The following is a 14,798-nucleotide window of genomic DNA, read 5'->3' on the forward strand; positions in this document are numbered from 1 at the left end:
GGATCTAGTTACTGTGGACGGTAGTCGTAGTCATTGCCCTCTCTCTGTCTGTTCCGCTCAGATGAAATAATAATATAGCATTGATCGTAGTCCATTCATCGCTAATTAACATGATGACCTTGAGGTGTGAGGTACACAGCAATCCCGGATAACAGGAACGTTCCCATATTCCTGCCGCTGAGTCCTCCTAATGATCCTATTGTCCAGACATTAAACCCACCAGATTCCGGAGATCCTATCTGACGGAGCGACAGCCGGGAGCGCCTTGTGGTCAGACAGACTCGCCTTCATAGGAGAGCGACGCCGCTCAGTAATCTGCAGGCTTCCTCTGCGCTACTGCCCGTGTTATGATAATCAGCAGCGCGACAGACACCAGCAGTAATTATACCATATAATGACCAAAAGTCCAGGAGGGAAACATTCTTCAAAGGAAGAGAAGTATTAGAACTCGAGGACATACACTGAGACTGGAGGGGGGGGGGGTTCAGGGGAAATTTAAGGAAAAATTACTTCACAGAATTAGAAAGGGTAGTGGATAAGTGGAATAGCCTCCCATCAGAGGTGGTAGAGGCTAAGACTGTAGGGCAATGTAACATGCTTGGGACAGGCATATGAATATCCTTACAAAGAATTAAGGTTCAAAAAGGGTTGAGATTACCTAAAGGATAAAAAAAAGGGGCAGACTAGATGGGCCAAGTGGTTCTTATCTGCCGTCAAATTCTATGTTTCTATGTTTAATACCAGGCACGCGGGGAGACTGAGGCTGGCCGTCACCACATGGGGAGACTGAGGCCGGCCGTCACCTCACGGGGAGACTGAGGCCGGCCGTCACCTCACGGGGAGACTGAGGCTGGCCGTCACCTCACGGGGAGACTAAGGTTGGCTGTCACCTCACGGGGAGACTGAGGCCGGCCGTCACCTCACAGGGAGACTGAGGCTGGCCGTCACCTCACGGGGAGACTGAGGCTGGCCGTCACCTCACGGGGAGACTGAGGCCTTCCGTCACCTCACGGGGAGACTGAGGCCTTCCGTCACCTCACGGGGAGACTGAGGCCGGCCGTCACCTCACGGGGAGACTGAGGCCGGCCGTCACCACGCGGGGAGACTGAGGCCGGCCGTCACCACGCGGGGAGACTGAGGCCGGCCGTCACCACACGGGGAGACTGAGGCCGGTCGTCACCACGCGGGGAGACTGAGGCTGGCCATCACCTCACGGGGAGACTGAGGCCTTCCGTCACCTCACGGGGAGACTGAGGCCTGCCGTCACCTCACGGGGAGACTGAGGCCTTCCGTCACCTCACGGGGAGACTGAGGCCGGCCTATTGATAACACAATGCCTGTTTTTATGTTGCAGGTGATAAACGCCATTGAACAGGATTATCGACTCCCACCACCAATGGATTGCCCCAACGCACTCCACCAACTTATGCTGGACTGTTGGCAGAAGGATCGAAATCATCGGCCTAAGTTTGGGCAAATAGTTAACACTTTGGATAAAATGATCCGTAACCCCAACAGTTTGAAAGCTGTTGCCCCCCTCTTGTCCGGGTACGTGGAGTTCAGTACATAGATGCGGCATTGGTTATTACATGAGGTCTCACCAGTCCCATTAGAGAGTGCAAAGGCCAGGGTAGAGTCCCATTAGAGGGTGCGTGTAGATGTGAAGGCCGGGGTAGAGTCCCATTAGAGGGAGCGTATGGATGTGAAGGCCGGGGTAGAGTCCCATTAGAGGGTGCGTATAGATGTGAAGGCCGGGGTAGAGTTCCATAAGAGGGTGCGTGTACATGTGAAGGCCGGGGTAGAGTCCATTAGAGGGTGCTTGTAGATGTGAAGGCCGGGGTAGAGTTCATTAGAGGGTGCGTGTAGATGTGAAGGCCGGGGTAGAGTCCATTAGAGGGTGCGTGTAGATGTGAAGGCCAGGGTAGAGTCCATTAGAGGGTGTGTGTAGATGTGAAGGCCGGGGTAGAGTCCCATTAGAGGGTGCGTATATATGTGAAGGCCGGGGTAGAGTCCCATTAGAGTGAGCGTACAGATGTGAAGGCCGGGGAGATGGTGCGTACAGATGTGATGGCCGGGGTAGAGTCCATTAAAGGAAGCATATAGATGTGAAGGCCGGGGTAGTGTCCCATTAGAGGGAGCGTATGGATGTGAAGGCCGGGGTAGAGTCCCATTAGAGGGTGCGTATAGATGTGAAGGCCGGGTGTAGAGTACCATTAGAGGGTGCGTATAGATGTGAAGGCCGGGGCTGAGTCCCGTTAGAGGATGTGTATGGATGTGAAGGCCGGGGTAGAGTCCATTAGAGGGTGTGTATGGATGTGAAGGCCGGGGTAGAGTCCCATTAGAGGGAGCGTATAGATGTGAAGGCCAGGGTAGAGTCCCATTAGAGGGTGCGTATAGATGTGAAGGCCGGGGTAGAGTCCCATTAGAGGGAGCGTACAGATGTGAAGGCCGGGGAGAGGGAGCGTACATATGTTATGGCTGGGGCAGAGTCCCATTAGAGGGAGCGTATAGATGTGAAGGCCGGGGTAGAGTCCATTAGAGGGAGCGTATAGATGTGAAGGCCGGGGTAGAGTCCCATTAGAGGGTGCGTATAGATGTGAAGGCCGGGGTAGAGTCCCATTAGAGGGTGCGTATATATGTGAAGGCCGGGGTAGAGTCCCATTAGAGTGAGCGTACAGATGTGAAGGCCGGGGAGATGGTGCGTACAGATGTGATGGCCGGGGTAGAGTCCATTAGAGGAAGCGTATAGATGTGAAGGCCGGGGTAGTGTCCCATTAGAGGGAGCGTATGGATGTGAAGGCCGGGGTAGAGTCCCATTAGAGGGTGCGTATAGATGTGAAGGCCGGGGTAGAGTTCCATAAGAGGGTGCGTGTACATGTGAAGGCCGGGGTAGAGTCCATTAGAGGGTGCTTGTAGATGTGAAGGCCGGGGTAGAGTTCATTAGAGGGTGCGTGTAGATGTGAAGGCCGGGGTAGAGTCCATTAGAGGGTGCGTGTAGATGTGAAGGCCAGGGTAGAGTCCATTAGAGGGTGTGTGTAGATGTGAAGGCCGGGGTAGAGTCCCATTAGAGGGTGCGTATATATGTGAAGGCCGGGGTAGAGTCCCATTAGAGTGAGCGTACAGATGTGAAGGCCGGGGAGATGGTGCGTACAGATGTGATGGCCGGGGTAGAGTCCATTAAAGGAAGCATATAGATGTGAAGGCCGGGGTAGTGTCCCATTAGAGGGAGCGTATGGATGTGAAGGCCGGGGTAGTGTCCCATTAGAGGGTGCGTATAGATGTGAAGGCCGGGTGTAGAGTACCATTAGAGGGTGCGTATAGATGTGAAAGCCGGGGTAGAGTCCATTAGAGGGTGTGTATGGATGTGAAGGCCGGGGTAGAGTCCCATTAGAGGGAGCGTATAGATGTGAAGGCCGGGGTAGAGTCCCATTAGAGGGTGCGTATAGATGTGAAGGCCAGGGTAGAGTCCCATTAGAGGGTGCGTATAGATGTGAAGGCCGGGGTAGAGTCCCATTAGAGGGAGCGTACAGATGTGAAGGCCGGGGAGAGGGAGCGTACAGATGTGATGGCCGGGGCAGAGTCCCATTAGAGGGAGCGTATAGATGTGAAGGCCGGGGTAGAGTCCATTAGAGGGTGCGTATAGATGTGAAGGCCGGGGTAGAGTCCCATTAGAGGGTGCGTATATATGTGAAGGCCGGGGTAGAGTCCCATTAGAGTGAGCGTACAGATGTGAAGGCCGGGGAGATGGTGCGTACAGATGTGATGGCCGGGGTAGAGTCCATTAGAGGGAGCGTACAGATGTGAAGGCCGGGGAGAGGGAGCGTACAGATGTGATGGCCGGGGCAGAGTCCCATTAGAGGGAGCGTATAGATGTGAAGGCCGGGGTAGAGTCCATTAGAGGGAGCGTATAGATGTGAAGGCCGGGGTAGAGTCCCATTAGAGGGTGCGTATAGATGTGAAGGCCGGGGTAGAGTCCCATTAGAGGGTGCGTATATATGTGAAGGCCGGGGTAGAGTCCCATTAGAGTGAGCGTACAGATGTGAAGGCCGGGGAGATGGTGCGTACAGATGTGATGGCCGGGGTAGAGTCCATTAGAGGAAGCGTATAGATGTGAAGGCCGGGGTAGTGTCCCATTAGAGGGAGCGTATGGATGTGAAGGCCGGGGTAGAGTCCCATTAGAGGGTGCGTATAGATGTGAAGGCCGGGGTAGAGTTCCATAAGAGGGTGCGTGTACATGTGAAGGCCGGGGTAGAGTCCATTAGAGGGTGCTTGTAGATGTGAAGGCCGGGGTAGAGTTCATTAGAGGGTGCGTGTAGATGTGAAGGCCGGGGTAGAGTCCATTAGAGGGTGCGTGTAGATGTGAAGGCCAGGGTAGAGTCCATTAGAGGGTGTGTGTAGATGTGAAGGCCGGGGTAGAGTCCCATTAGAGGGTGCGTATATATGTGAAGGCCGGGGTAGAGTCCCATTAGAGTGAGCGTACAGATGTGAAGGCCGGGGAGATGGTGCGTACAGATGTGATGGCCGGGGTAGAGTCCATTAAAGGAAGCATATAGATGTGAAGGCCGGGGTAGTGTCCCATTAGAGGGAGCGTATGGATGTGAAGGCCGGGGTAGAGTCCCATTAGAGGGTGCGTATAGATGTGAAGGCCGGGGTAGAGTCCCATTAGAGGGAGCGTACAGATGTGAAGGCCTGGGAGAGGGAGCGTACAGATGTGAAGGCCGGGGTAGAGTCCCATTAGAGGGTGTGTATGGATGTGAAGGCCGGGGTAGAGTCCATTAGAGGGAGCGTATGGATGTGAAGGCCGGGGTAGAGTCCCATTAGAGGGTGCGTATAGATGTGAAGGCCGGGTGTAGAGTACCATTAGAGGGTGCGTATAGATGTGAAGGCCGGGGCTGAGTCCCGTTAGAGGATGTGTATGGATGTGAAGGCCGGGGTAGAGTCCATTAGAGGGTGTGTATGGATGTGAAGGCCGGGGTAGAGTCCCATTAGAGGGAGCGTATAGATGTGAAGGCCGGGGTAGAGTCCCATTAGAGGGTGCGTATAGATGTGAAGGCCAGGGTAGAGTCCCATTAGAGGGTGCGTATAGATGTGAAGGCCGGGGTAGAGTCCCATTAGAGGGAGCGTACAGATGTGAAGGCCGGGGAGAGGGAGCGTACAGATGTGATGGCCGGGGCAGAGTCCCATTAGAGGGAGCGTATAGATGTGAAGGCCGGGGTAGAGTCCATTAGAGGGAGCGTATAGATGTGAAGGCCGGGGTAGAGTCCCATTAGACGGTGCGTATAGATGTGAAGGCCGGGGTAGAGTCCCATTAGAGGGTGCGTATATATGTGAAGGCCGGGGTAGAGTCCCATTAGAGTGAGCGTACAGATGTGAAGGCCGGGGAGATGGTGCGTACAGATGTGATGGCCGGGGTAGAGTCCATTAGAGGAAGCGTATAGATGTGAAGGCCGGGGTAGTGTCCCATTAGAGGGAGCGTATGGATGTGAAGGCCGGGGTAGAGTCCCATTAGAGGGTGCGTATAGATGTGAAGGCCGGGGTAGAGTCCCATTAGAGGGAGCGTACAGATGTGAAGGCCTGGGAGAGGGAGCGTACAGATGTGATGGCCGGGGCAGAGTCCCATTAGAGGGTGTGTATGGATGTGAAGGCCGGGGTAGAGTCCATTAGAGGGAGCGTATGGATGTGAAGGCCGGGGTAGAGTCCATTAGAAGGTGTGTATGGATGTGATTGCTGGGGTAGAGTCCATTAGAGGGAGCGTATGGATGTGAAGGCCGGGGTAGAGTCCATTAGAAGGTGTGTATGGATGTGATTGCTGGGGTAGAGTCCCATTAGAGGGTGTGTATGGATGTGAAGGCCGGGGTAGAGTCCATTAGAGGGAGCGTATGGATGTGAAGGCCGGGGTAGAGTCCATTAGAAGGTGTGTATGGATGTGATTGCTGGGGTAGCGTCCATTAGAGGGTGCGTGTAGATGTGAAGGCCGGGGTAGAGTCCATTAGAGGGTGCGTGTAGATGTGAAGGCCGAGGTAGAGTCCATTAGAATGTGTGTATGGATGTGATGGCTGGGGTAGAGTCCATTAGAGGGTGCGTGTAGATGTGAAGGCCGGGGTAGAGTCCATTAGAGGGTGCGTGTAGATGTGAAGGCCGAGGTAGAGTCCATTAGAATGTGTGTATGGATGTGATTGCTGGGGTAGAGTCCATTAGAGGGTGTGTATAGATGTGAAGGCCGGGGTAGAGTCCATTAGAGGGTGTGTATGGATGTGAAGGCCGGGGTAGAGTCCATTAGATGGAGCGTATAGATGTGAAGGCCGGGGTAGAGTCCCGTTGGGCTTACATGAGAACCTGTAGCAGGATTGGTGCTGAGAATAGATGTCTTCATCTGTCCCCTGCAGAGTGACTCTCCCGCTCCTGGACCGCACAGTCCCAGACTACACCAGCTTCAACACAGTAGATGAATGGCTGGACGCCATCAAGATGGGCCAATACAAAGAGAGCTTTGCCAACGCCGGCTTCACCTCCTTCGATGTGGTATCACAGATGATCATGGAGTAAGTATTGTCCAGTGTAACGCTGGGATGGATCTAATGATCGTCATAGAACAACAGGAGTCTACACAGAACGATCAGATCAGTGTATTCTATAGTTACACTCAGTCCTGTATACTGTCAGCACTAGTGTCCTGTACGTCACTAGCCCGCGTGTCACTGTACTGACCCAGCCAGAGACGTGTCCCGCGGGTGTACATACACAGCTAGAAATGGGCCCCTCAGGTGTACATACACAGCTAGAAACGGGCCCCTCAGGTGTACATACACAGCTAGAAACGGGCCCCTCAGGTGTACATACACAGCCAGAGACGGGCCCCGCAGGTGTACACACAGCCAGAGACGGGCCCCGCAGGTGTACATACACAGCCTGAGACGGGCCCCGCAGGTGTACACACACAGCCAGAGACGTGTCCCGCGGGTGTACATACACAGCTAGAAACGGGTCCCTCAGGTGTACATACACAGCCTGAGACGGGCCCCGCAGGTGTATATACACAGCCAGAGACGGGCCCCGCAGGTGTACACACAGCCAGAGACGGGCCCCGCAGATGTACATACACAGCTAGAAACGGGCCCCTCAGGTGTACATACACAGCCAGAGACGTGTCCCGCGGGTGTACACACACAGCCAGAGACGTGTCCCGCGGGTGTACACACACAGCCTGAGACGGGCCCCACAGGTGTACACACACAGCCAGAGACGGGCCCCGCAGGTGAACACACACAGCCAGAGACGGGCCCCGCAGGTGTACACACACAGCCAGAGACGGGCCCCGCAGGTGTACATACACAGCCAGAGACGGGCCCCGCAGGCGTACATACACAGCCAGAGACGGGCCCCGCAGGCGTACATACACAGCCAGAGACGGGCCCCGCAGGCGTACATACACAGCCAGAGACGGGACCCGCGGGTGTACACACACAGCTAGAGACGGGCCCCGCGGGTGTACACACACAGAGACGGGCCCCGCGGGTGTACATACACAGCCAGAGACGGGCCCCGCAGGTGTACACACACAGCCAGAGACGGGCCCCGCGGGTGTACACACACAGCCAGAGACGGGCCCCGCGGGTGTACATATACAGCCAGAGACGGGCCCCGCGGGTGTACACACACAGCCAGAGACGGCCCCGCGGGTGTACATACACAGCCAGAGACGGGCCCCGCGGGCGTACATACACAGCCAGACACGGGCCCCGCAGGTGTACATACACAGCCAGAGACGGGCCCCGCGGGCGTACACACAGCCAGAGACGGGCCCCGCGGGTGTACATACACAGCCAGAGACGGGCCCTGCGGGTGTACACACACAGCCAGAGACGGGCCCCGCAGGTGTACACACACAGCCAGAGACGGGCCCTGCGGGTGTACACACACAGCCAGAGACGGGCCCCGCGGGTGTACACACACAGCCAGAGACGGGCCCCGCAGGTGTACACACACAGCCAGAGACGGGCCCCGCGGGTGTACATACACAGACAGAGACGGGCCCCGCAGGCGTACATACACAGCCAGAGATGGGCCCCGCAGGTGTACACACACAGCCAGAGATGGGCCCCGCGGGTGTACACACACAGCCAGAGACGGGCCCCGCGGGTGTACACACACAGCCAGAGACGGGCCCCGCAGGCGTACATACACAGCCAGAGACGGGCCCCGCGGGCGTACATACACAGCTAGACACGGGCCCCGCGGGTGTACATACACAGCCAGAGACGGGCCCCGCAGGCGTACATACACAGCCAGAGACGGGCCCCGCAGGCGTACATACACAGCCAGAGACGGGCCCCGCGGGCGTACACTCAAAGCCAGAGACGGGCCCCGCGGCGTACATACACAGCCAGAGACGGGCCCCGCGGGCGTACATACACAGCCAGAGACGGGCCCCGCGGGCTTACACACACAGCCAGAGACGGGCCCCGCGGGGGTACATACACAGCCAGAGACGGGCCCCGCGGGCTTGCACACACAGCCAGAGACGGACCCCACGGGCGTACACACACAGCCAGAGACGGACCCCGCGTGCTTACACACACAGCCAGAGACGGGCTCCGCGGGCTTACACACACAGCCAGAGACGGGCCCCGCGGGCTTACACACACAGCCAGAGACGGGCCCCGCGGGTGTACATACACAGCCAGAGACGGGCCCCGCAGCGTACATACACAGCCAGAGACGGGCCCCGCAGGCGTACATACACAGCCAGAGACGGGCCCCGCGGGCGTACACTCAAAGCCAGAGACGGGCCCCGCGGGCTTACATACACAGCCAGAGACGGGCCCCGCGGGCGTACATACACAGCCAGAGACGGGCCCCGCGGGCATACAAACACAGCCAGAGACGGGCCCCGCGGGCTTACACACAGAGCCAGAGACGGGCCCCGCGGGTGTACATACACTGCCAGAGACGGGCCCCGCGGCGTACACACACAGCTGTGCCTCTAGACACTTCTGACTGGAAACCAGACAATGTTCCTATGTGATATAACGGCTCCAGGAGAGGAGTTTTCTCAGATATGGTATAAGCCTGCGCTGGCAGGTCACGCAACGCGGGTCACTGACCGCCATTGCAGCAGCCACAAGGCCGGAGCTTCCCATTCTGCATTCCTGTTACAGGCGCTTCTTGTGACTACTCAGCCATATAATGAATATATAGATGACATACATGTCACAGTGTACAATCCTATTATATGTTTGATACTGTATAGATTTGTTTTTACAGTATGTATATATATTGCAGTATATGTATAATTTATAATACAGAATGTGACCCGTAGCCCTGTTACTGACGAGCGTCCCAGTATATACAGTACCTGCTGCCAGACGCCGTCAGCGCATAACGAGCCCGGCGATTATTTCCTGGGAATAATACTGACAGATAAGTTGCAGACAGACGCACAGCGCGGAGATTCTCCACCACGACATAAAGATATAGCCGCGCTAATCGTGGCTCCATCTGAGACCGAGGGCGCCCAGCGAGGCGGACCACGGCCACCAATGGGACGCGCATGCGTCGTAGATACCCACACGCCCCATTCGAAGGGAGCGTCTCTGTGCACGCCGGGCGCCCCTCTCCTGCGATGCAGACGTGGCTCTATCTGTGCCCCGTTCCCATCCGTGGTGCAGCCTATGGGGTCGCTGGCTTTATGGATGGGTTGTGGCACCTTCTGGAGGAGGACGGTGCTGGGATTTCTCTCTGCTAACCTGTCGTCTCCCCCTTTCTTCCAGAGACATTCTACGGGTCGGGGTAACCTTAGCCGGGCACCAGAAGAAGATTCTCAACAGCATTCAGGTGATGCGGGCACAGATGAACCAGATCCAGTCGGTGGAAGTTTGATCCTGAAGACGAGTTTCTTCTTCCTCCTGACACTTCCTAATGTACTTGGGTTCCGAGCCCTCCCCTCTCTCCCGACCCCTCTTGGTACAATGAAGTTTCTATATTGCACCTGGTGCAGACAGGACCACGTGTTCCCCAAAGCCACCACGACAAGTTCCACGTAGCGAGAGCAGAGCTTCCCTGGGGGCAAGCTTGGGGAGATATGAAGAATATTTTTGAAAAGATAAACCTGCAGCAAAGGATTTGTTCCATATAAAATACAATAACGCATAAAGGGCTTGTAGAGATCGGCTCTTAATGATGTGAGAAGGGTGAGCGCCGCCGCCGCCGGAAGAACTCCGCTAAAGGCCAGGGGGTGGTTTCATTGGACGGAACGAATCGTGACCAGGAGCGTGGTCTGTGGAACTATTATTGGCTGACAGGAAAAGAATCTAATAATTATATAGAGAGACCGTTGAGAATTTATTTCCATTAAATGGACCTGTTGCACCTCTGCGTACAACTATTCATCTTGAAGATGTTACAAATAACGGAGCGTAAGCGGCTTTTCCGTGGAAAGGAAGACGCCTCTCAGACTCGAAATGTTAAAAAATGTAACAAAAAATAAAGACAAATCCTTTTTAGCTGGTGTTTCTGCCGACCCGAAAGAGTTTTGTGAGTTCTCCTGTTTTTGCAAACTCCCTTCCAGACCGCAACTGAGGTGACATTTCTTCCATATCATTTGTGCACAAATCGTAGTGATGATGTCATCACTAATCGCCACTTCCGCTTTCTCAGAAGACTCTCCGCGTACAGTAGTAGATTTTAATTACAAAACTCTGAAGTGTACAAAAAAAAGGAAAAGAAAATGTTTTGTTGTCAATGTTGTTGTTTTTGGAATCTGTTACTACTTTGTTTACACCAATTTGACTTTTTTTTACATTGTTTTTGAATATCGGTCGGAAGTTTAATATTGCTTAAAAAAATAACAAACAAAAAAAACATGAAAAAAGCGAAACGGGACAATGATTCAGTGCTGGTAGGTACGCATCCGCCGCCTGACGTCACAGCGGCTGATGGAGACCTCAGCTGTTGTCCGCTATCCCTTATTCTTCTCACTAACAATGTGTGCGGCTTATTATATAAGCTTTACAGAGTGGTACGGAGGCCCTGAGAGCTGGGGAACGGAGGACTGAATTAACCCCATGGGTACAAGTGTAGCACAGCCACTACCTTCAGCTGGATTTAGTTTAGCTTGTCTTTGCAGTGAGGTCGGCCGGTTGTGGTGGACATTAATGATCTCAGGCACTTTACTGAGCCACCACCGCTGCTACCTACAACAAGATATGGGTGTTTTTGTGTGGAGTGTTTCCTGGTAGAGACTGTTGCTGTGTGGTGTACTCAGTGCCGGTGTGGAGCGTGCAGGGGGCGGACGGGGTCATGCAGTGAGAATCTCCCCATGTGATAAATATCCGCCCCCCTCCGAGCAGGACCAATGACATAGGGTGCAATGCCTGCTGGATACCTGTCCTGTATGACACGCCAGATACACATGTATTGTCAGTGTACGCACATGTATCAGGCGTGATTACCTCAGCAGCACATATGCAACCCTAGGCCAATGAGATATGTTATCCATATGATGTCAGACTAGCCGGAACATGTGATAATCCTCCAGAAACCTAGAGCCACATCACTCAAATCTGTAACATACATATTGCCAGAATCAATAGACATAAACATCTGTCTTTGTATCATACCACCCAACCCACATCCCTCCTTGTGCCAATCCAACCAACCCACATCCATCTCTGTATAACGCCAACCAACCCACATCCCTCCTTGTGCCAATCCAACCAACCCACATCCATCTCTGTAGCACACCAGCCTACCCACATCTATGTGCCAAGCCAACCGTCCCTTATCCTTCTAGGTGCCAATCCAACCAACACATTCATCTCTGTATCACACCAGCCAACCCACATCCATCCTTGTGCCAATCCAACCAACCCACATCCATCTCTGTAGCACACCAGCCTATTCATATCCTTCTAGGTGCCAAGCCAACCATCCCTTATCCTTCTAGGTGCCAATACAAACAACCCACATTCATCTCTGTATCACACTAGCCAACCCACATCCATCTCTGTAGCACACCAGCCTATTCATATCCTTCTAGGTGCCAAGCCAACCATCCCGTATCCTTCTAGGTGCCAATACAAACAACCCACATTCATCTCTGTATCACACTAGCCAACCCACATCCATCTCTGTAGCACACCAGCCTACCCATATCCTTCTAGGTGCCAATACAAACAACCTACATCCATCTCTGTATCACACTAGCCAACCCACATACATCTCTGTATCACGCCAGCCTACCCATATCTATCTTTGTGCCAAGCCAACTACCTTGATCCTTCTAGGTGCCAATCCAACCAAATAATATCCATCTTTGGATCATGCTAGCCAACACACATTTATCTTTGTGCCAAGCCAACCAACCTCCATCTTTACCACAGTCATGTTTGAACACTCCATGGTGAGATGGGTACAGGCAGAGTTAGGAGACATAGAAACATAGAATTTGACGGCAGATAAGAACCACATGGCCCATCTAGTCTGCCCCTTTTTTATCATTTAGGTGATCTCAACCCTTTTTGAACCTTAATTCTTTGTAAGGATATTCACATGCCTATCCCAAGCATGTTTAAATTGCTCTACAGTCTTATGTGAGGCTATTCCACTTATCTACTACCCTTTCTGTGAGGTCATTTTTCCTTAAGTTTCCCCTGAACCTCCCCCCTCCAGTCTCAGTGTATGTCCTCGTGGTCTATTACTTCTCTTCCTTTGAAGAATGTTTCCCTCCTGAACTTTGTTAAAACCCGTCGTGTATTTGAAATTTTGTATCATGTCCCCCCTTTCCCTTCTCTCCTCCAAACTATACATGTTAAGATCTTTTAGCCTTTCCGGGGGGAGGCGGTCAAGATCCCGGCGGTCGAAATACCGACGCCGGAATCCCGACCGGCACAATCCCGACATATTCTCCCTCCGTGGGTGTCCACGACACCCATAGAGGGAGAATATAATAGTGTGCCGAGCGTAGCGAGGCACCGTGCCCGCAGCGTGGCGAGCGAAGCTCCGGGTGTGTCTACCCTGTTGCAAATCTTTGTATCATCTGCAAAAAGGCAATATAATTTGCAATGTCACCAACAAAGATATTAAAGAGAACTGGTCCAAGTACAGATCCCTGGGGTACTCCACTGGTAACGTTTCCCTCCATAGATTGCACTCCATTTACTACAACTGTCTGTTGCCTATCCTGCAACCAGGTTCTTATCCATTTAACTGTTTTATAATCCACGCTTTCAAGTTTATTTATCAGTCTGCGATGTGGGACAGTGTCAGATGCCTTACTAAAGTCTAGATATGCTACATCTACAGCTCCCCCTTGATCTATTATTTTCGTCACAGAGTCAAAAAAGTCAATAAGATTTGTTTTGCATGATCTCCCACCAGTAAATCCATGCTGTTTTGGATCCTGTAAGTTGTTTAATGTAAGATATTCCACAATAGTTAATAGTTTTTCCATTACTTTCCCTACTACTGATGTAAGGCTTACTGGTTTGTAGTTACTTGCTTCTTCCTTGCTTCCACTTTTGTGCAGTGGAACTACATTTGCTCTTTTCCAGTCCTCTGGAATGGCACCTGTATTTAGTGACTAGTTAAATAATTCTGTTAAAGGTGTAACCAGCACATCTTTTAGCTCTTTTAGTATCATTGGGTGTATCCCATCTGGCCCCATTAGGGGATGGTATTTTGTCTAATGGGGTATAATGTATTTAAGGGTGCTAAAAGCAATACCCCAGACCTCACTGCTTAGCTCCACATCTGTTTCTGTGTCTCCTGTCTCGCATGAATGAGAGTAACACACAGAATAAGGGGCTTAGTGCTGTGGCCCCTCGGCCGACGTTACACTAACCAATGTGACAGCGCACAGAGGGATCACACTTCCTGCTGATACATCGGATAACCCGCTCATCCGGGAACAGACGGGTACTGTCTCTGCCACCTAATACACAGCAATCTGTATGCCCTGTCGCCACCAGTAGACAGCCTCTGACCCTCCAGTGGTTGTGGTTCATTGAGACTTGTAGTTCCACAACAGCCGGCGTCACAGGTCGACTACTTCTCTAGATCTCTTCCAGTCTGTTTTGTGGCCACCGTTTGTTATGTCACCTGCACAGGTACGGCTGTTTTCTGTAGGTAGGAGTCTAACGTTACATTTCTTTCTGGCTAGGTGTCTTGGTCTCCTGTAGTGTTGGGGCTCAGGTATAATAGGTATCATATGATTCTCTGTACACACTGTAGGCATTTCCTGTGAATGTCACCAGCATTTTCCAGTTGTATGTAAAAGAACAGATTCGGGGACTGTCCTGGGCCCTGGAAATTGCAGGTTATTCGTATATCGGAGTACAGCCAGTTGTCTGCACTGGAACAAAAACCTCATCTTCCGCAGCATAACGGCTGTACCCCTTTTACATGCCTTGCACCTACACCCCTCAAGAAGCAATGATTAAACGTCAAAACACTGTGAGTCCGCCGTCCCATCTGTTCCTTCCCAGCAAATCCGTCTAAAGATGTATGCACCGAATAACAATCGATCAACTTCTGTCAATAGCTGAAATAAATACTTTGTTTATAAAAAGAAGCTTTTGTCATATGTTATATACAACAATGGTCTTAGATGTCGCCTCTATGTACGTAGGAGACATTCCATGGATAGTGCCTCACATAGTGTACACCTGTAGTTACACTCCTGGTCACATGGACTGTACACCTGTAGTTATATCCCAGGTCACATAAACTGTACAGCTTTAGTTACACCCCTGGTCACATGGACTGTACACCTGTAGTTATATCCCAGGTCACATGGACTG

General features: G+C 52.8%; 1 protein-coding gene across 8 annotated transcripts in view; it reads left to right on the forward strand.

Moving 5' to 3' along the window:
* LOC134965708 (ephrin type-B receptor 2) overlaps window positions 1–14,569 on the forward strand; it is a 393,650-nt gene extending 379,081 nt beyond the window's left edge. For all 8 annotated transcript variants that reach the window (XM_063942016.1, XM_063942018.1, XM_063942019.1 and 5 more), the window contains exons 14-16: window positions 1,355–1,548; window positions 6,387–6,542; window positions 9,771–14,569. In XM_063942016.1, coding sequence (XP_063798086.1) covers window positions 1,355–1,548; window positions 6,387–6,542; window positions 9,771–9,879 — 459 coding nt within the window. In that variant the 3' untranslated portion in view covers window positions 9,880–14,569. The remainder of the gene's footprint in view (window positions 1–1,354; window positions 1,549–6,386; window positions 6,543–9,770) is intronic.
* Window positions 14,570–14,798: the final 229 nt, after the last annotated feature.

Source organism: Pseudophryne corroboree, chromosome 10 (genome assembly GCF_028390025.1).
Source record: "Pseudophryne corroboree isolate aPseCor3 chromosome 10, aPseCor3.hap2, whole genome shotgun sequence".
In the NCBI taxonomy this organism is placed as follows: Eukaryota; Metazoa; Chordata; class Amphibia; order Anura; family Myobatrachidae; genus Pseudophryne; species Pseudophryne corroboree.